The following is a 20,908-nucleotide window of genomic DNA, read 5'->3' as shown; positions in this document are numbered from 1 at the left end:
GCTCCCCCTAATGCAGGCAAGGCTCCCCCTAATGCAGGCAAGGCTCCCCCTAATGCAGGCAAGGTTCCCCTAATGCAGGCAAACACCCCTATTCACTTCTGATAGGGATGCATACATACCTGCACCAGATGGAAATCCCTGTGGAGGTTCCTCAAAAAACTGAAAACACGCTTCTGCTGGCATATAACCCATCCATGCCATTCCTGGTATATACCTGAAGGACCTCGGAGACACTTGCTCGCCCGTGTTTACTGCTGTGCTGTTCACAGAGGAAACAAGCAGCCTTGGTGCTTGTCAACAGATAAATGGATTTCAAAAATTCAGTTCACATCTACGATGGAATTCTATGCAGCCTGGAGAAACGAGGAAGCGTGACATTTGTGGGGCAGTGGCTGAGACTGGAAACTATGTTAAGCGAAACAGAGCAGGCTCAAAAAGACAAATGCCGCCTGTCTTCTCTCAGTGGTGGAGCCTTGATTTAAGATTATACCTATGGGAATGACCGTGTATGTGTGCGTATCTATAGATATGTATATCTATAGGTGTACATGTGTGTACATATGTGCATATGTATCTATAGATATGAATGTGCATATGATGAACCTCCAGTAAAGGAGATCAAGACAGGATAGAAAGAGATGTGAGAGGAGCTAGAGAAGAGTGAGAGTCACTGAGTAAATGTACTGAATAGGCGACCAGCTAACGGGGGGGGGGGGGGGGGGGGCGGGGGGGAGCAGAGGCGATGGCAGTGGGGGAGGGGAACAAGTCAGAAGTACGACACACGGTGAAACTCATTATTTTATATGATAATCTAAAAATTAACAATACTAGTGATAACGGGGCCAGGCCGGGTGATATACAGCTTTAATCCCAGCCCTTGGGAGGCAAAGCAAGTGTTTGAGGGTAGCCTGATCTACTTGGTATGTTCCAGGCTAGCCATGGCAACATAGTGAGACCCTGTCTGTCTCAAAAATACTATAATGATAAGAAACAACTCACTGAAGGGAGACATAACGGTGCTCACCTGTAATCCCAGCATTTAGGATGCTGGGGCCAGAGGAGCAGGAGTTTCAGGCCAGCTTGTCGACACAATGAGATTCTTGTGTCTCACCCACATCTCTCTTTACCAAAATACTTCTTATTCAAATACATTAGCATACCAAAAAGCTCACAGGTGGGATGCAGCCCAGATGGAAGACCCCTCAAACCGGATGTGGTGCCCAGTGCCAGAGTGCTTGGGGAGGAGCAGCAGAAGGTCATCACACAGGAATCTGTGGCCACACTGGACACCACGTTGCCTCAACAACAAGAAGTTCCTACACCACAAGTACCCATGTGATACTTGGTACAGTATCACAATACTAATTAGTAGTGGCCCTCAAATCCCCTTGTCCCAAAGATCAGAGCAATCTGGTTCTTCTGATTGAGTTAGTTTCAGGGGGCCCTGATCTGAAACAGAAAAACTTACAAGATGGAGCGCTGAAGCTAAGACTGAGGAGCTGCTTTTGAAGGCAGGTGAGGCCCGGCCTACCGGCGCAGGTAAGCCGGGAAGAATGCAGCAGCAGCCAAGCCCTCCCGCGGGCGCGTCGCAGTGACTCAGCCGCCACCAGGAAGGAGGAGTGCTCGCTCCCAAACTCAGCGACGCCCCCAGACAGCAGCCTGATCTCGGAGGCTCTGGGGCGCCAAGTCCCCCGCAGCGAGCATCAAGACGTCCAGGGCGGGACCCCCTGCCGTCCAGCTTTCCTCTGCCCATCCCCGGGACGTGGCCGAGGGCGGTGACAGCGCTGCGGGCGCCGTGGGGGCCACGCGGGTCCTGGCCCCGACGGCGCCCAGAAGACCTACAAAAGCTGTAAGTAGTGACTTCGAGGACTGGGAGGCGACCGTGGGGAAGCTCCATCCTTGGCGTCCCAGCTTTCCTCTCGGCTGTAACGCGGGCTGAGAGGAGGTGGCCTGGCGCCGCCGCCTCCCTAATTAGCCCTGGTGGTGTGGACCCAGACGCGGGGCTTGGAGGCAGCTCAGGTCCAGTGTGAGTCTCAGAGGGGATCACCTCCGTGAGCCTGTCTAGCCCCACCTGGCTGCCTACAAGCTCTCGGAATCGGTTCTTGGGGGTCACCCTGAGGGTCCCCGAACCCACCCACCCCCACCTTTTGGTGACAGTTCCTCCGCACAACTCCAGCCGGACCAACAGACTGTCCTCTCCTCAATCCTTTCTACACCCACCCTCGTGAGAAAGTTGGGGTGCCAGCTTGGAGCCCAAAGAGGGACTGGACTTCTAAAATGAATTCCCATGTCCAACTGGCACTGGCAAGGGTGGCAGGCCTTGGGGATGTTTTTGGCTGCTATGGGACCGGGGAGGCTGATGAGACACACCAGCCTGGCTTCCCGGAGGGCCAGTTTCTGATGGGCTGAGCCCCAAACTCCGGGCACCCAGCTCCGAAGTAGAAATCGAGGGTATGAACAAGGGGCATGATTGCTCCGAGATTTGAGGGAGACTGCTATTCAGATCATTGTCCCGGAGTGATTGTGGCTTCTTCTTTTTGATATTCTGGAAACTTTTACAAAGTTTAAGACCGAAGGAAAACATGCGGCCCCTTGTGCAACCCGCGAGGTTCTCCCGGCCCTGGGTAGGCGGAGATCTGGGGAGACTGGAGATCCTGGCTCTGAGCGAGGGGAGGAAACCAGACGAGCTGGCTTCCTGTGGGGGCTCAGGCCTCGGACGCCCCGCGGACAGACGTGTCCTGCCCTGGCAGCAGCGAGTCCCGCACGGGGGAGGGGACGCCTAGGGGGGGGGCTGAGACAGCGAGGAGGGGGCGGGGACAGGGTGGGCCGGGAAGAGGGGAGGAGCGAGGGGGCTGGAACGAGAGAAGGAAGAAGGAAGGGGCGATCGGTGGGTGCGAGCTGGCGCTGGAATGGGAGCCAAGAGCGAGTGAGCAGGCAGGGGGCGCGGGCGACACCCAGGTGTCGCATGGCGGGGTCCACGAGGTGACCTGCCTGGGCCAGCAGCTCGCAGCTTGTACGAGTATGCGTTAGGGCACCCACTCCGGTTCCCCACGCACACCCGAGGGTGGCCTGCCCCTCCTGCTGAGCGCTACTTTCTCCAGGTCCCAGGCCGATGTCCCAGGTGAGCGGTCAGTGCCCTTCTCGCTGCGACGCGCCTCATGGAGTCCCCAGCGCTGCCTTGGACCCAGGTAGGAGCGGGAATGAAAATCGAAGGTAGACCAGAGTGGTGTGGAAGGCTGAGAGAAGTTTGGGGGGTGGGGTTGTTGGTTCTCCTGGAGACAGACAGGCGGATGGCCCCCAGGAGCTTAGGTGGGGGTAGGGGTGGGAAGTATTGGGAACCAGGTCCGAGGGGAGAAGAGAGGACTAGAGGAGGCAGGGCCCGGAGCAGGCGGCCATGGCTGTGCAGAGTTGGCTCCAACTCCCCCAGCCCCAGCTACACATACACACACACACACACACACACACACACACACACTCCGTCATGTCTGCCCATAATATTGGGATTTGTGGCCGAACCATTTCTGCCCAGTGTGTAAATATTTATGAGGGCCTTAGGCGGGGTGTGTGGCAGGGGGAGGCGGTGTCTGAGTCTCTCTTCTTCCCTTCCCCCAAACTAAGCAGAATGTAGCTTGAGCGAGCGCTCTTTAAGAACTTTTGTCTCAGCAACTAGTGGTTAGGACCCTGGCCCCTTCCCTCCTTGTTAGCTGAAGTTTCCCTCGGCCAGTCCCTATCCTGCGTGGCGGGCGCACGCGTGCGCACACACACACACACACACACACTATCTACAACATAGTAAAATGCTCCTTCCCCCACCTCAAAGGCTAAACTACCCTGATTGCCCCAGGAGCCTACAGACTAAGGAAGGGCTTGTGTGGCCAGAGGGGACCTGCCAATTTAGCTTTCCAGTCCCTGGCCCTCACAGTCTACAGTTTTCTCTGAGCCTCATATGGACATCCAGATTCGTTCAGAGTCAGGGTGGGCAGGGTGCAGAAGTGGAGGCCCAGATTTCCTGACTTAAACCCCCATTTTGGCTCAGTTGAAAGCCCTGCCTTCCTCCCACCCAAACCAACCTCTCCTTTTCCCAACACTGCCTCAGTAATGAAAATCCAAGCCCATCCCAGACCTCAAACTCGCATCAAGGTCTTAGACCAGTCCTTCCTCCTTCTCTGGCCTGGGTCTCTACCCCCTCTCAGAGCCACCTAAGATTGTTCTGTTTGGGGGATGGTCTCAGCTGCTTGTCTACCTGGCCTGGCCTCTCCCAACTATAGAGGTGGAGTCTCCCAAAACAGAGTGATGTCTGGCCAATGGAGACTAATGTGTCTGTGCTTCGTCTTCATCTGTCCTAAGTCACTGTTCTGGTAGAGCCCTTGATTCAAGACTTTGAACTCTAGGGATACCCTCCTCCAAGGACAAGGGTCCTTTAGCTTGGAAGGACAGTGGGGAGCAGGGGGTTGGGAGGCCTTTGTGTCTGGGATCTCTCTCTCTCTTTCCCCCCTCTCTCTCTTGCTCTCGCTCTCTGCCTCTCTCCCACCAGAATTTCCATGCTTGCTTGCTTCCTCTCTTCGTTTTTCTCTTCGCTCTCCTGTGATATCTCCTTCCAAGATCCCCTCCCTTGTCTGACCTGCTCTCCACCCAGTGGCAGAGGAGGGGAGCAAAGTGTGCTGCAGACAGGCTGCGGAGTCCAGGGGGAGCTGCTGGGAAGGCCTAGTCCTGGGCTGTAATTTGAGGCCCCCGGTGTTCCAGCAAGCCCCCAACCCAGCCTGAACCGGGCCAGACAATGCCGCTTTTATAACACTTGTCCTGTTCTGTTCTGCCTGCCCGCTACCCAGGAAGCCCAAACCGCAGAAGACTCAGCCAAAACCCCACAGACGCCTGACTCTGAGACCAGAATCTCCCATGCTCCCTGTGCGCCCACAGAACAGGGAGGCCATTACACTGTCCCCTAGAGTAGAATCTGCTGGCTCAATAGCCAGAGAGTGACATGGCCTCCTCTCTCAGGCATCCAAGATACAGACAGGGCACAAGAGGACTCAGGGCAGCTCTGGTTAGGGCAGGTGGTCAAGCACTGAAATTCTTGACTCCCCCACTGGCCTCTACCTCTTCCTGAGAAGCTCCAAGATTGGGGCTTCCTAACCCACAAGATTTCTGCCCAGCACTGGGAAGTCACATTTCTATCTATGGGTCTAAATTCAGTTTCCTGGTAATTGAAGCCTTTGGACTTGAAACGACTGGATTGAGCAGCTCAGACCCTCCCCAGTCCTCCGCTCAGTGGCCTGGGTCTGTGACTAGTGAATTCACACTTGTGAAATGGACATCAGAAGACTCCACCTTCTCCAGTCTCGTTACGATCAGAGCCAGATGCCACTCCTAATCCTCCATGCGGCCCCTCTCTCTCCTTCCCCTAACCTGGGGCAGTCTGAGTGGCATTACTCAGCCACAGAGGTGTAGAGACAAATGCTGGCCACCAAAAGGGAAGGAGATGGACATGGGCCCGGTCTGCAGAAGCCAGCACGTCATTGCCAAGTTGTCAGTATAACATGGCTCTTTGGAGAGAGGACTGCTGTCACGGGGGGTCAGGGAAGGCTTTCTGGAGAAAGAGATGATAGTGTGGCTTGACCAGGAAGGATGGTGGCAGTGTGGTCATGAGGAACTATAGACACCTAGGTAGTTTGGCCAGAAGCTGCTGTGATAGCCCAAGGGTGTGGATAAGCTAGTCTGCCTAGAACACAAGACCTTTGTACATTCACTGAAGATGTGTGACCAGAGGCTTTGAATGTCTGGTCAGGCAGAGAGCGAACTGTGGGGTTCCAGACATCACTCTCTGGCCTGAAGTCCGGATCTTCTCTCTCTAGAAACAGTCACAACCCAAAGGGCAGGGAGCTCAGATCCACTGTCTGCAGAGACAATGCTGGAGCCCCAGAACAGGAACTGGCCGGGCTTGAAGTGAACCCATCCCACTTGGAAGAGGTTCTCCACTTTCTTTCTGGCCAGGGACCCTCCACCCCCTACCTGATGGATAACGGGCTGAGGGACTCCATGAGGTCCCTGCTGCCACTGTGAGTCTCCCTGATTTTCCTCTGCGGTGTGTAGATTTAAATATGTAACTTCCGCTCCTTTCTAGAGCTCTGCCGTGCAGACCTGAACCTTAGCCCATGGTAGGGATGGGCATGTGTCAGAGTGAATCCTGCCTGGATTCCATCAGGGGGCAGGACACTAGTGTGTTTGAGGTCACTGTGTACATTAAAGAATGATGTCATTCTGGTGGGTATGAGGTAGATGTACTACCACGTGACCAGATGGCACACCCTGGGACTCCAGCTGTGGACTTCAGTCTGTCTCTATCCAGTGGGTCCTTTGTGCATGCTCACAGTGTCCCCTTGTGGTCTTTCCCAACTACACCTTCCTTCACCCCCTCTTACACTCACATTCAGGAGATTCCCTTAGAGACACTCTCTTCTCCATGGCCGGACAGTGGAGTCTTTTGGTCACAGAAAGGAAACTAGGCTCTTTAGCCTCTTGGTCTGTAAGTCTTCCACTCACCTGTGGTTCTTCTGTCTCACCTATCCCAGAAGTGCTATTCCCAGCCTGTGTCCTGAGGTCCAGATGCCACGAGGTAGCATCTACGGAGCAGGTCTTCCTGGCTCTGCCTTTTCCTTCCAGCACTGTGGGCCTGACTCTGAGCATATGCTCCGTTCCCCTCTTCTGCCTGCAGCTGTGACCTTCCTAACTTCAGGTCTGCTCCTCTGTGTCCAGGCTGAAACACTGGACTTGGTCCTAGAAATAAAATTTCCTACACTGTCAGCTTCCTCGGGCTGTGGTCTGGTCTCTCTAGAAATTTTTTTGTTCCTTCCAGGTTCAAGGTCACCAGCCATGTAGGTGATTATTGTTAGGAGAGACACTTGAATGAATGGACCAAGATGGGGGTTCCCAATCCTTAAACCCTCTTCTTTCTCTTCCTCCTCCTTTTCCTCCTCCACCTCCTCTTCTCCTCCTCTTCCTCTTCCTCCTCTTGAAGCTCTAGGGACCAAAAGAGCAGGAATCTTGACTCTTATCAGGACTGTACACTCTGGTGACCTCAGCAAAAAAACCAGGGAAGCCAAGGGCTTCTGATGACTAGCTGCTGTCCCAAACTCCCATCCTCGGTAGCAGGGAGTGGCATGTGCCCCTCACGCCCATCAGACTGGCGGCTCTGAGGTCTTGTTCTTCTCCATCTTCTGACCGCAGCGATTGACTAAGACTCAGTTGTAGCTGGTCTTTGCGACTTTGTGGGTTCTTCTTTTTCCCACTCTTTATTCCTGCCCTCCCCCTGCCCCTTTTACCCGCTGACACTAGGAGAGAAACAGGGACAGAGGGGAGAGAGGAATTAGGAAACTTTCTGAATCTAATTTCTTTCCTTTTGCTTCTTCTTTGACCACGGCTACTAACCGCAATCAACTTCCCTAAATGACCAATAACCACTGAAAATGCCTCTGGGGGTCCTTGCATTTATGTACCCTCTGAAAAGGTCCCACAATTCCAAATGTCACACAGTCACAATGCTTTTGCTAAAGCATGAGGTAAATCATGGTCCTGCTGTGGACAGTCCATGGCAGCCCCACGTCCCACACCTGGGGTTAAAATAAAAGCACATTCTTACAAGATTTCTCCATTGTTGTTTTAAAGAAACCGAATTCCAGAGTTCTTCAGAATGGCACTGCACTCAGTGGATTTTGCCTTCTCCAGGATACTTCCTGGCATGTATGTGTGCACAGACCCTCATACACACCCCTGCATACACACACACAACTACATACACAACTACATATACACAAACTTAACATGTTCACACACCTACACACATGGGGGGGCACTTTTTTTTTTAAAAAATTTTTTAAAGACTTGGTCTTATGAGGCCCAGACTAGCCTTCAACTTGCTATGTAGCCAAGGCTAGCATTTAACTCTTGACTCTCTAGCCTCTACCTCCCAAATGCTGAGGTTATAGGTAAGTGATACCACACCCCACTGGAGCCCTTAACAGCTAACATTATAACAAGTTCTCTGATTGCTGAACTGTACCCTCAGCCCTCTTCTTCATCAACCCTTATAAATATCCCTGCTGGGATTTATTTTGTTTTATTTTATTTTATTTTATTTTATTTTATTTTATTTTATTTTGAGATGGGTCTTGCTATGTAGCTCAGTCCAGATCTCCAACTCTTCATAGCATCCTAGGTGCTAGGCCCACAGATCTGTCCCATCACACCCAGCAGCCTACAGAGACTCGTTTGTTGTTTGTTTTGCTTTTGAGGGAGTCTCGTTCTATAGCCCAGGCTGACCTGGAATTCATGGGCAAAGCTTCTGCCTGAGCCTCTCAAGAGCTGGGATTACAGATGTGAGCCACCGTGACCATGCCTAGCTGGCTTGCTGCAATTCTTGCCTGTCAATGTATATGACAGCCACTTGCGCCATGACAGGCCCCTCCTTTGGCAGTGGCCTGGCTTTCTTCATTCTGGTTCACCTGGTGCTTGATTAGGTTAGGCATCTTTTAGACACTAGTGGGTGCTGGAGGGGAGAAGAGAAGGAAGAAGGGAAGGTTAGATGGGTAAATGGATGGCTGTTGGCAAATGGCCCCTCTGCTATGCATCTTGCTCTGAGAGTTGGGTATCCATGCCTCCTTTCCACACAAAGCAACTCAGATTCTGTAACAAACCACGTTCATGCTTGTAATCCCAGCACTCAGGAGGCCAAGAGAGGATTGTTCATTATGTTCAAGACCAGTCTGGGCTACAGAGTGAGACCTTATCTACTAAAGGCATTCGGGGTTGGGAAAGGATGAGAGATGGCTCAGCAGTTAGAGCAGTCAGTGCTTCTGCAGAAGGTCAAAGTTCAGTTCCCAGCATTCACATCAGGTAGCCTACAACCTGCTGGTACTCCAACTCCAGGGCAGCCGATGCCCTCTTCTGGTCTCTGTGGATACTGGTGTTCATGTGGGCAAACCCACTTGTGTGTGAACGCATGCGTGCGTAGTCACACACACACACTCACACATACATACTTAGAATTAAAAATAAGATTAAACTCAAAAAAGACATTTATTTTATGTCTATGAGTGCCCTGTCTTCATGCACATCAGAAGAGGGCATCAGATCCTATTACAGAGGGTTGTGAGCCACCATGTGTTGCTGGGAATTGAACCCAGGACCTCCGGAAGAGCAGCCAGTGCTCTTAACCACCAAGCCATCTCTCTAGCCCCAAGATAAAGCTTTTTTAAGATTATGAAACTTATTCTTCCTTGGGTCTTTTTCATGACACAATATAGGAGGGTTAGTACCCCAGCCCAGGCTTAGAACCATGGAGAGATGTTTCTAGGGCCCAGGGGCTGGTGTCTGGAACTAGCAGGCTTTTCTTCCTATAACTTGGACGCAAGTACCTAGTTGCTTTCTTTCATGCCAGCTCAGTTTCCAGTCATGTCAGGGATTCCACCTAGCAGACAGCGTGACATCTCTTTGGCCGTCAGCTCTGCTTGTCTGTTGTCCCATATTTCAGCCCCGTGACTTGCCAAGAGACATTTGATTTTTGCATCCTGAATCCAGGTTGTGGGGGCCTCTCACCTTTGGACCCACCCACATCTATGTAACCTGTCTCCTCACAGCCCTGCCTTCTGGCTTCTGCTTCTCTCAGAGTTTCTTGCTTCTGTTTCTTCTTTCTCCCAGCATGGGATGTATGAGGGGAGACAAGTATGGAAGCCATTTCCTGAGACCACCACCAGCCTGTACAGCACAGCCTGGGGTCTGGCAGCTGTACCCCAAAACTGTCTTAGCTTGGGCCCTGTGACTACCGGCTTTACCCCAAGATCCAACACCCAAGCCCAGAGGCCAAGGCTGTAGGCTCTCAGACACCTCCTATCCCCTGTGCCTTCCTGGGACCCCAAGGGGCCCAGTCCTGCTGCTGGCGGGAGAGCTGCGGTTTATAGGTGGCTTCGTTCCCTCATTCCGCCCACCCTGCCCAGAGCCACTCTAATTACATGGGCCTGTGGTTCACCTCTTCCCAGCGCTCCTGGCTGTCTCCCGGCCTCTCTTCCTGCCTGGGGCCCCTCCCTGCTCCTCACCCCCAGGTTGTTCTCTCACTTCTCTCCCATGCCAGCATCCCCTCTCTGACCCAGTTTCTCCACATCTGCCTTCTTCCTGTCTCATAGCGGTTCCCTGCTTGGGTCAGCCCAGGCCCTGTCTAATCTTTGTCTTTCTTCTTCATGGCTGACTTTCTTGTTCATCCCAGACTGGATGTCACCAGATCTCAGTGGCTCTGCCTTCCCAACCCATTCTCCCAAATTCTCTTCTCCCAGCATCTACCATCCAGTGCCTGTCAGTCTCCATCGCTAACTCTTCAGCTGCAGCGTTGAGCAGTTTGTCCGTTTTTCTCCCACACTGCCTCTCTTCTCCCTACATCTCTTTATACCACAGGCCCCTTCTCCTGATGCCTGGATGTATTCACCCGTGAACAAATGCATGCCCACATGCCAGCATGCCCTTGCACATGTATGAGTTATGATTTGGAAACTTTCAATTTGGAGATCAAATACCACAGCCAGATAGGGTGACAGCTGGGTGACTGTGAAGGGACCATCCTGAGGGCTCTGCACTGTAGGTCAGACCTGGGCCTGGGCACACAGGGGCACACCAGGAAGACAATCCTTGATCATCTGCTTTTCCCTTAGCCCAGACCATGTCCCTCCTCCCTGGGCTGGAGGTAGCAAGATCCACTCACCCTGCAGAGGCATCATCTGAAGAGGGCTCTCCTGAGGAGGCGGCACCCTCCATGCCCCAAGACAGTAGTCTGGGGGCTCACCAGGCTCTGAACAGCACTGACCTCGATGTCCCCACAGAAGCTGTGACGTGTGAGTCCCAGGGACCTGGGGTTTGGGGTGGCAACATGCAGGGAAATCCACCCCAGGTATGCTGTCAGAAGTACAGATGAGATGTCTTTGCTGTGGGTGCTTACGTAGGCAGGGAATGTCAGAGAGACTGTCCTGTGTCGGCAGCTCCCTACCTCTCTGCCCTGAAAGAGGCCAGGCTCAGGCAATAAATACAGCTTAAGATTGTACGGCAAGGGGTATCTTTGCCTTTCAGAGAGAGAATTGGTTTGCTGGGCAGGGCCAGAAGCTGGAACACTGTACAGTGCACCCTTCAGGGCAGGACCATGGTGCAAAGGAAAGAGGGAAGCTCCCAGTTGCTCTGAGGTGAAAGGAGCAAAATTCATCTTCCTTACCAACCCTGGTTGGAGGTCTCTTGGCCCTGGGAGCCAGACCAGGGGTTGCCAGGATCATTTTGTAATAAGCACCTGCTGACTTCTCTGTTAGTATCTCAAAGTGAATTTTCTGTCTCTGAATGTGCTTGAGTGCTTTCCTAGAGAGGCATCGCCATAGCTCTTTATCAAGCCCATTCTACAGATGAGGAAAGTGAGGGACAGACCTAGAACAGGACACAAGCCTGGCACTCACGTCTGCTGGCCCCCACTCCACTGTGCCCACCTGTCTTTTTGGCATAAACAATGGGCCTCTTAGACTTCTAGCCTGGGAAGCTGGGGCCAAGTGTGGAAGTAGGATTCTTGACTCCTGGGAGAGCAGTGTCCTCAGCCTCCTGCATGCACACGCATGCACGCGCACACGCACACACACACAATTGAGAAAAGGAGGTCACAGCCATAGCCACAGGGAGAACGTCCCAGGTGGGAGTGGGACAGACACCCCTGTGTCTATGGCCTTGAGTGTTTGCTCTGTGACTCAACCCCACCCCCACCCCTTGGCTACCCCACAGCCAAGGCCACAGGCGAGCTTTGTGTCTGCAGCACCTCCCAGGGCCCTGGGCTCACCACACATTCCCTCCCTCTGGCCACTGTACCCATGTTTAGGCATCAGGGCAAGGGACAGTGAAGCTGGCCAAAGGCTCAGCCCAGCCATCTGTGTGGAGCCAGGATGATTCAGGCCTGGCCACTCCCAAGGCTGTGCTCCTGCTCACCAGGTGCAGGATACCCCAGCCATGCTTGCCCAGTGCTCTGTCACCTCTCACACTCCCAGCGTGTCACCTCTGCTCCCCTCCTGGTGCCTGGTGTTACCCTACCAGACTCCAGGCCTCCTCCCTCCACTTCCTAGCTGTGGAATCTTTCAAATTATACCAGCTGGTCCTCAAGGTTTTTCAGCAAGAGAAATGGGCCAATAACAAATCGCTTGTGATGTTTAAAGATAATACTATGTGTAAGTATTAGCACACCGCCTTCCCTAAAGCCTACTCAACACATGTTAACTAGCTACTGCTTATAAGAAGTGATTATGTAGGGGCTGGAGAGATGGCTCAGTGGTTAAGAGCACTGATGCTCTTCCAGAGGTCCTGAGTTCAATTCCCAGCACCCACATTGAAGGTCACACTTGTCTGTAACTCCAAGATCTGACCCCCCTCACACAGGCATAATACTTGCTGACAAAACACCAACGCACATTAAATAAATAAATAAATAAATAAATAAAATTTAAAGTGGTTATGTGAATGTAAAAGATTATTTCCCAGTCCCTCGGTCCCCAGCTCAAAATCTCAAATTGCTTCCAATGCTGAGATTTGCTAGCTGTGTGGCCTTTGGGAACTTACTGTCCCTCTCTGGAACATTGTTTCCTTATCAGTTGAAAAAAAGATAGTGACCCAAGCATGTTGGTCTACACCAGTGATCCCAGCACCTCGGAAGTGGAGGCAGGAGGATGAAGGACTTGAATAGGATCGTTGTCAGGTACATAGCCTGCTTGAGTCTAGCTTTGGCTACAAAAGATTCAGTGGGGGAAAAAAAAGAAAGTTTTATAAAGAGGGTTCCATGAGAAGACAATTAGCAAGTGCTTGGGACAGTGACCAGCCAGCACACAGCGGGTGTCCAGCCCCCTTTGTCTCTCCCAAGCGCCTGAGGCCTCCTATAAAAGTTAAATCCACAAGGTGGCCTAGAGAAGTCAGGCCTCTAGGACTCAGCTTAGGGCTGGAAGTACCCTATGCTTGCAAGAGGCACTCAGCAGCCGGGGGTCCCAGACCTCCTGTGACCCCTTCTTACCCCTATACCAGCATGACACACATATCCCCTCACCTCCCGAGATTAGTGCCAAACCGCTCAATTGGGCATCCTTTGAGTGAGATCTACAAAGGAGCCGAGGATTTGAGGAACCCCGCGGCCTCAGCTTCCTAAAATTGGCTGCTTAGGCTGGGAGGGTAAGTGGCCTTCCTGGAGGTCTCTCGCCTACCATCCCCCACCCCTCCCCCATCACCTAGACCAGAAGCCCCTCTGCACACTCAGCCCACGGTGGGGCTCCGCGGGGCTGCAGGCAAGAAGCAGAAAAAAGGGGGCTGCTGTGAGCGGCCCTTGAGTCCAGGGCCAAGAATGCATCTCCAAACAGATGTTCCCAATAAGTCACCCACAGCACCAAGGGCGAAAACAGCTGGGGGTTTGGCAGAAGCCAAGGTGAAGATTAACCGACTCGCTGCCGTCTTAAGTAAACCCCAGGCAACCACGTCTCCCCTACTCCACTCTAGCCCAAATCCCGGAGCCTAAAAGAACAGATTTCACGTGGGTAAGAAAGTGGGGGGGTCTTTCCCACCCTGCGGCCCCCTGCCTTGTACTTCTAGTTTGGGGTTTGGTTTCTGTGGAATGAGCACTGCTATAGGGGTTGAGAGATGAGCCCCAGTCTGCCCCTGTTCCATAGTGTCACCATGGGCTAGTCATGTCTACTTTATAGGCCTCAGTTTCTCCATGTAAAGAAGACAAATCTGCCTGCGCTGCCCTAAGGTGCATCTAGGAATGAAGTAGGCAGGAAGTAGAGGATGACCCTTTCCTCATCAGCTCTTCATCTCTCCAGGCCAGCCTCAAGGGAACCCCCAAGGCTGCACCCCACTACTGCCAAATGGCTCCGGCCACGACCACTTCTCAGAACTGGGCAGTGCCGCGCATGCGGGGAACGGTGCTCTGGGCGGGCCCAAGGCCCACCGGAAGTTGCAGACGCATCCATCTTTGGGCAGCCAAGCCGGAAGGAAGAGCAAAGGCAGCACCCGGTCAACCTCACAGGTCCCCCTCCAGGCACAGGAAGGTAAGGTCCCTGCTGTCCCATCCACAGACAGCATCACCGGCTTGCTGCTTAAGAAATGCACAACTCAGCCGAACAGCACTTAAGGAGCCTGAGGCTGGAGGATCAAGGCCATCTTGAGCTACATCACCTTAAGACCCTGTCTCAAGCAATAACAAGAAACCAGGTGTGGTGGCGCACACCGCTGTAATCCCAGCACTCGGGAGGCCCAAGCAGGATTGCCATGACCCTAGTTTGCTCCCTGGTACCGTCGGGTGGGAAAAGAGTACTAACTCCAAGTTGTCCTCTGACCTCCACATGTATGTGGAACGGGGTCTTAGCGGTTCATTTGCTACAACAAAAACACCATGACTAAAAAGCAAGCTGGGAAGGAAAAGGTTTATTTGGCTTACACTTTAAAATCACAATCCATCATCAAAGGAAGTCAGGACAGGAACCCAAGCAGGGCAAGCTCCTGGAGGCAGGAGCAGACACTGAGGCCACGGAGGAGTGTGTTGCTTACCTCCCTGCTTCCCATGGCTCTCTCAGCCTGCTTTCTTATAGAACCCAGGACCACCAGCCCAGGGATGGCACCACCCACAGTGGGTGGAACCCTCCCCTCCCCCATTCATCACTAATCAAGAAAATGCCTTACAGCTGGATCTCATGGAGGCATTTCTCCAACTGAGGCTCCTTCCTCTCTGATGACTCTAGCTTGTGTCAAATTGACACACAAACCCAGCCAGTACATGTATATAGAAAGGTAGGCCTCCAGCCTCCAATGACTCATCCATGGGACCGCAGGAAGAGACCGCTGGAGGCCAAGCAGAAGCTAAGGTGAAAGGTAACGGAGGGGAGTCAGCATGCGCGCCAGGACCCCCTGGACCTTGCTATCCTGTTCAACTTAGTAAACCTTCCAAAGTATGTCTGGGCTGATCCAGCATAAGCTTCCCTATTTCCAGAATCAGAAAATTTCCACAAGGCGGTTGTGGGGCTCGTGCATAGCGTGTGATGGCGTTCTATCCCCAGCACCAAAGAAAATAAAAACATAAAAATCCTTTCGGAGTGGACAACCAAAAGTTTAGTCAAAGTGATAGGAGAGAAGAGAATGGTGTGTGTGTGGGGGGGGGGGGTGGATGTGTGGTGGGGGTGGAGGTGGTGGGTGTGTGTATGGGGGACATGGGGTGTGTGGGGTGGGAGTGGGGGGTGGCAGGTGTGTGTGGTGGTGGATGGGGACGAAGTACAGCAAGGGAGGTCAGAAGTTCTCAGATCCAACACCCAGCTGATGTTCCAACAACACAGAACCTCTTCTGGCTGCTTGGGTCAGCAGTCAGCTGGTTTTGCCAAGCCAGGAACCATCAGATCTCAGCCCTGTTGATGTTGGGGGGGACCCTGGCCTAGCGACCAGAAAGCAGGATTCAGTGTGGCATTTGTGGTGGTGTTGTTGTAAAGATTTACTTATTTTATGTGTATGAAAGTTTTGCCTGCACAAATGTATGTGCACCACGTATGTACCTGGTACCCTCAGAGGCCGGAAGAGTGAATCAGATCCCCTGGAACTGCAGTTAGAGATGGTTTAGGGCCACCATGTGGGAGCTGGGAATTGAGCTGAATGGAATCAAACCCAGGTTCTCTGCAAGAAAAATAATTTGTTCTAACCACTGAGCCATCTCCATAGCACCCCTGTCCTGCCCCCACCCCCACCCCCACTCACACACATGCAGGTGTGCATTTGTTAAGGCATTCTGAAACCTCCTCACCCCTGGGGACAGATTCTGCCAGGAGTATTTTATGACAGGCAGCTATCCACATAACTTGCCTTAGGGATGGGGAAGTGGCTAGGTTAAGTGGTAGACCGTTTGTCTAGCATGTTCAAGGCCCTGGGTTCAAGTCCCAGTGATGCAAAAAAATAACTCCTGTGCATCCTGGGCATCTGCTGTATGCTAGGGACCTCGCCTGTGGCCTCCTTCGGCTCTCATGAAGAAGGCACACGTGATCATCATCCATGTGACAAGGGCGAGCACAGAGGTCGCCTTAGCACGGGAACACCCACACCAGCCCAGAAGGCTGAAGAGGAGGTGTAGAGTCTAGAGGGTGAGGTAGGGGACAAGAACATGGAAGTGACAGGTAATGAATGAGTGTGATGGCATTTGGCAGGTAGACTGACACTCCAGGCACGTAGGGACCGTGGGAAAGCCTGACTGACTATGCCACCTATGTTGTGGGGTACAAAGATGGCCTACCTACACACGTGGATGGTTGCGATGACATTTACCACATCTGCATTTGAAGAGAACTACTGTCTCAATGCTGGGCATAGATCAGGCATCCACAGAGGATGCTGGATAGCATTAATCAGCAAAGGACAGTTCTAGTGGGGAGGGATAGGTGCTCTGTCCCCTGGCCTGGCCCTCAGCAGGGCTTACTGTTCAGGACTCAGCGGAGAGAGCTATAGCTCACCAATTCACCTGAGCACCTACTGTGCTCACTTTGTGTAGCCCGAGCTTGTCTCGTATTCTCTGTGTAGCCAACAATGAGTTTGAACTCTACCTGCCATGAGCTGGGGTTACAGACCTGCAGAACTACAACATATATACATGGCTGGGGTAGAACTCGGAACTTTGTGCATGCACTGCATGACTGAGCTGCATCCTGTTCTGGGGACTTGTGACACAGCTGTAAACATAACAGACCAGGGGCCTGGGAGGTATGGGATGCCCGTCAGCTAACAGCCTGTGGCGTGGTGGGAGGCAGTATAGCCAGGAAGACAGAGGCATGCAGGAGAGCTGGTGTGCCAGGTGAGGAGAGATTCTTCTCTCTCCTGGGCAGGAGGAGAGGAGCCTGCTCTCATCCAGGAGACATGATGTTTGGAGAAATAAGGAGAAAAGGGAGTGAGAACATTCCAGATAGAGAGTGGCACCTGTTCGGCCTAGGTTCAGCCAGTGTGGACAGGCCAAAGTAGAAGGCACTCAGAACTAGTCAGGAAAGGTGAGGTCTCAGGGCCTGAGGACCATCGGGGCCCTAAGCTTCCTCCCCTCGGGGGCAGGGTCAGTGATAGCTCTGAGCAAAGCAGGATCTGATGTGTAGCCTCTCTTTTTATTTGTATTTTTTTCAGCCTTTGTTTTTAAAGGCTCCCTTCCTGCCCGTGGAATAGACAGCACATTGGTGAGGTGTCGCCAGAGACAGAACGTAGGGAGTCAGTACATGAGAGACGAGCAGAATTCTAGATTTTATGTGTGTGTGTGTGTTAAGATTTATTTATTTATGTATATGAATACACTGTAGCTGTCTTCAGACACACCAGAAGAGGGCATCAGATCCCATGACAGATGGTTGTGAGCCACCACATGGTTGCTGGGAATTGAACTCAGGACCTCTGGAAAAGCAGTCAGTGCTCTCAACCACTGAGCCATCTCTCCCGGCCCCCCCCCCCCCCCATTATATATTCTTGTTTATTTGTTTTGGTTTTTTCAGGCAGGCTTTTTGAGACAGTGCCCCAGCCTGAGCTCAAGCTCACACTGTAGCTGAGGACGGCCTCCTCTTGCTTCTGCCTCCCAAACACTGGGACTACAGGCGTGTGCCACCATGCCCAGTTCATACGGCACTGGAGACCCACCCTAGGGCTTCTCGAACGCTTTATTAACTGAGCCATATCCCAGCCCCTTGGATATATCTTTCAGTGACCAATCTCTGCCCCCCACCCCCTTAGAATGGGGCCAATTAACCGCCCACGTCATAGAGGTGGTACCAGAGGCTTGGGAGTTTACTTCCTACAGAGCGCTTACAGCCGTGTTTGCACCACCTCTTCGTCCACATGCCTGTTAAATACGTAAGCAAAGGGCAGCTAAGAACAGGCTCCCTCCAGTCCCCACTCGGATTTGTTTGGTTGCTGTGTCTATAAAGAAATTGGGCATCCCCACTGGCCTCATTTTCTTCTGGGGGGGGGGGGGTTGTAATGAGGACTAAGTGAAACTGCAGGCGCTCAGCAGCTGTTGGGCTATTGTTACTGGGGCTCCCTTGCTCCAGCCCCTTACTGTCCTGTACGCTGCCCACAGATTGCTGCGTCCACTGCATCCTGTCCTGTCTGTTCTGTGAGTTCCTGACCCTCTGCAACATTGTCCTGGACTGCGCCACCTGTGGCTCCTGCAGCTCTGAGGACTCCTGCCTCTGCTGCTGCTGCTGCGGCTCCGGGGAGTGTGCGGACTGTGACCTGCCCTGCGACCTGGACTGTGGCATCGTGGACGCCTGCTGCGAGTCGGCCGACTGTTTGGAGATATGCATGGAGTGCTGTGGCCTCTGCTTCTCCTCCTGATGCCACGGGGCGGCCCCAGAGCTGCCGCACAAAGCTTGACGCCTCCCCTGACCCCGGGGCCCCCTCAGAACCCTAACCCAGATGTGAGAAGGTGGCACACTCAGAGGGGCCACCTCAGCCACGGAACAGGTCTGCTTTCAGACGCAAAGCCTGGTCCCCTCGACTGGTGACCAGGAACACAGCATCTAGAGCCTGGTAGGACAGAACCAGTTAGCAGCCCAGACTCAGAACACTGTGAACGGTAGGGGAGGGGCAGGCATGGGAGGCCCTGTCCTTCTCTACCTCTGCTCCAGGTGCCTGCCTCCCTCGGCTTACCCCAGCTTTGAGGACAGAAAATGTGAAAAGGCACCTGTCCGTCCCATTGTCAGCCCCCACCCCCGCTCTCTTTCCCAGCCCATTTACTGGGCTCTTGTGGGGGCCTAACCCATATAGTGACCCAAGACGATGGGGTTTAGGGAGAGGGTGAGTGGGAGGGGGCAGTATGGAAAAGACTGGAAAGAGGTGGGGGGAGGGGTCTGTTCTCTTCATTACTGTAAATAAAGATATCCGTTCAATCTCCACTCTCCTCAGGACTCTTTACAGAATTGACAGACATAAATCCTCGGGAACAAACCCTTCCCTCCGGCCCCCAACAGCATCTTGTGTGGGGCCGAGGTGGGCTAGTAGGTAAAACACTTGCCACACAAGCATGAAGACCCAGCTGTGATGGAATCCACATAAAAGCTGGATGTGGAAGCCTGTGTCTGTCATTCCGGTGCTCCTACTGCAAGTTGGGAGGCAGATGGGGGAATCTCTGGAAGCTCAAGAGCCAGCTATCACACAAACTTTCAAAGAAGATGAGAGGGCTGACCCTGAGGTGGTCCTGTGACCTGTGCATGCACCCCCTACACCCTACACACACGCACCCAGTGGACGTGTGCTGCTCTCGGGGTCTCTTTCTTCTGCTTTCTTCTCTCTTCCTGCAATGGTGGGAAAAGGATAGACCTGCTCCTCCACCGTTCCTGCTGCCCACCAGCTGACAGCAAGTCCAGCAAGGGAAGAGTTAACCTTGGCACAGTGTAATTAACAACAGATGTGTTCGGGCTTTGATTAATTAATCTCCTGCCGACTGCAGCTTCTCCAAGCTTCCCTATGGAGCTGCTCCAAGGCACTGGCTGACCCTGTGTCGGCTGCAGAGGGACTCCTAGGAAGGGGTGGCTCCAGGCCTGCACACCCCTTGTACCTGAGATTCTGGGGGGTTGGGGGCAGATGTGGCCTGAACTAGGGTCATATTCCATGGCTCGAGTCCTTTTCCCCAGTTGCCAGAGGCTGGGAAAGAAGCCATGTCAGGACCACAGGAGGTCATGGGCCTAGTGACACATTCGGACAGAAAGTAAGATGTAGGCAGCACTGGTGGGCCTGGGTGTCACTGAGCAGCTCTGCACAGGCCACAGGGACCTGGACCAAGTCATGGGGCAGGGAAGAGTCCAAGGGAGAGACTTGGCTGAGGAGGGCACCCAAAGATACGTGTGGGTGCTGCTTCCAGACTCGGTGGCTGGAGTGGTTTCTAGTAGGAAGGACACTTTAAAAAAATGGCGAGTGGCAATCAATCCAGACTCTCCTTAGGAGATGTCCTGGCTGGTTTGGTGTCAACTTGACCCAGTCTGGAATGATCACAGAGAAAGGAGCTTCCCTTGAGGAAATGCCTCCATGGAATCCAGCTGTAAGGCATTTTCTCAATTATTGAACAAGTGGGGAGGGCCCATTGTGGGTGGTGCCATCCCTGGGCTGGTAGTCTTGGGTTCTATAAGAAAGCAAGCTGAGCAAGCCAGGGGAAGCAAGCCAGTAAGTAACATCCCTCCATGGCCTCTGCATCAGCTCCTGCTTCCTGACCTGCTTGAGTTCCAGTCCTGACTTCCTTTGGTGATGAACAGCAGTGTGGAAGTGAAAGCTGAATAAACCCTTTCCTCCCTGACTTGCTTCTTGGTCATGGTGTTTGTGCAGGAATAGAAACCCTGACTAAGACAGGTGTTTACAGAACAGTGGGCTTCCTTACAGTAGCTGAAGGTTTGGATGGGCTGGAAACAGGCAGAAGCTGCCTGGAGTCACATGATCACACCGAGAGAAAAGCACACAGGACCTTCACGCCCGTTAATTTGTCTGTAATTGTTTATAATTTTTATTTATTTCAATGTCTAAGGTTCAAGAGTCCAATCTGCATTTTCTATGGTCTTGTTTGTTTGTTTGGAGACAAGTTCTCTCTGTGTAGCCCTGGCTGTCCTGGGACTCACTCTGTAGACCAGGCTGCCTCTACCTGCCTCTGCGGGCCTCTGCCTCCCCAGTGCTGGAATTAAAGGTGTGAGCCACCACATGCAGCTTCTTTTTGTTGCTTTTTCAACAAAAAGTGTGAGGTGATCGGCAAACTGTTGTATTTTGGTCTCAGTAATGGCAGGGCTGAGGCAGAGCGACCAGTTCCGTGGATAGTCTGCTTCTGGATGGGTGACTTGACATAACATACCCATTACATGAATGCGCTATCTCTGAAGAATGT

At 52.8% G+C, this 20,908-nt stretch overlaps 1 protein-coding gene across 1 annotated transcript; it reads left to right on the top strand.

The window, feature by feature from the left end:
- The first annotated feature begins 1,587 nt into the window (after window positions 1-1,587).
- Window positions 1,588-20,332, top strand: Mdfi (MyoD family inhibitor). The gene is made up of 5 exons (XM_034521575.2): window positions 1,588-1,849; window positions 3,102-3,188; window positions 10,695-10,874; window positions 13,863-14,090; window positions 18,122-20,332. The coding sequence occupies exons 2-5, from the start codon at window positions 3,113-3,115 to the stop codon at window positions 18,376-18,378; spliced, it is 741 nt and encodes a 246-aa protein (XP_034377466.1). The 5' UTR covers window positions 1,588-1,849; window positions 3,102-3,112; the 3' UTR covers window positions 18,379-20,332.
- Window positions 20,333-20,908: the final 576 nt, after the last annotated feature.

This window comes from Arvicanthis niloticus, chromosome 17, assembly GCF_011762505.2.
Source record: "Arvicanthis niloticus isolate mArvNil1 chromosome 17, mArvNil1.pat.X, whole genome shotgun sequence".
Classification (NCBI taxonomy): Eukaryota; Metazoa; Chordata; class Mammalia; order Rodentia; family Muridae; genus Arvicanthis; species Arvicanthis niloticus.
This window is presented reverse-complemented; position numbering and strand designations above follow the sequence as displayed.

Bases quoted from the DNA above. Each gene is read 5' to 3' on its own strand.
- Mdfi (XM_034521575.2), top strand. From the start codon at position 3,113: ATGTCCCAGGTGAGCGGTCAGTGCCCTTCTCGCTGCGACGCGCCTCAT. The intron at 10,875-13,862 runs GTGAGTCCCAGG...TCATCTCTCCAG, and splicing joins CCCCACAGAAGCTGTGACGT to GCCAGCCTCAAGGGAACCCC. The intron at 14,091-18,121 runs GTAAGGTCCCTG...CGCTGCCCACAG, and splicing joins CCCCCTCCAGGCACAGGAAG to ATTGCTGCGTCCACTGCATC.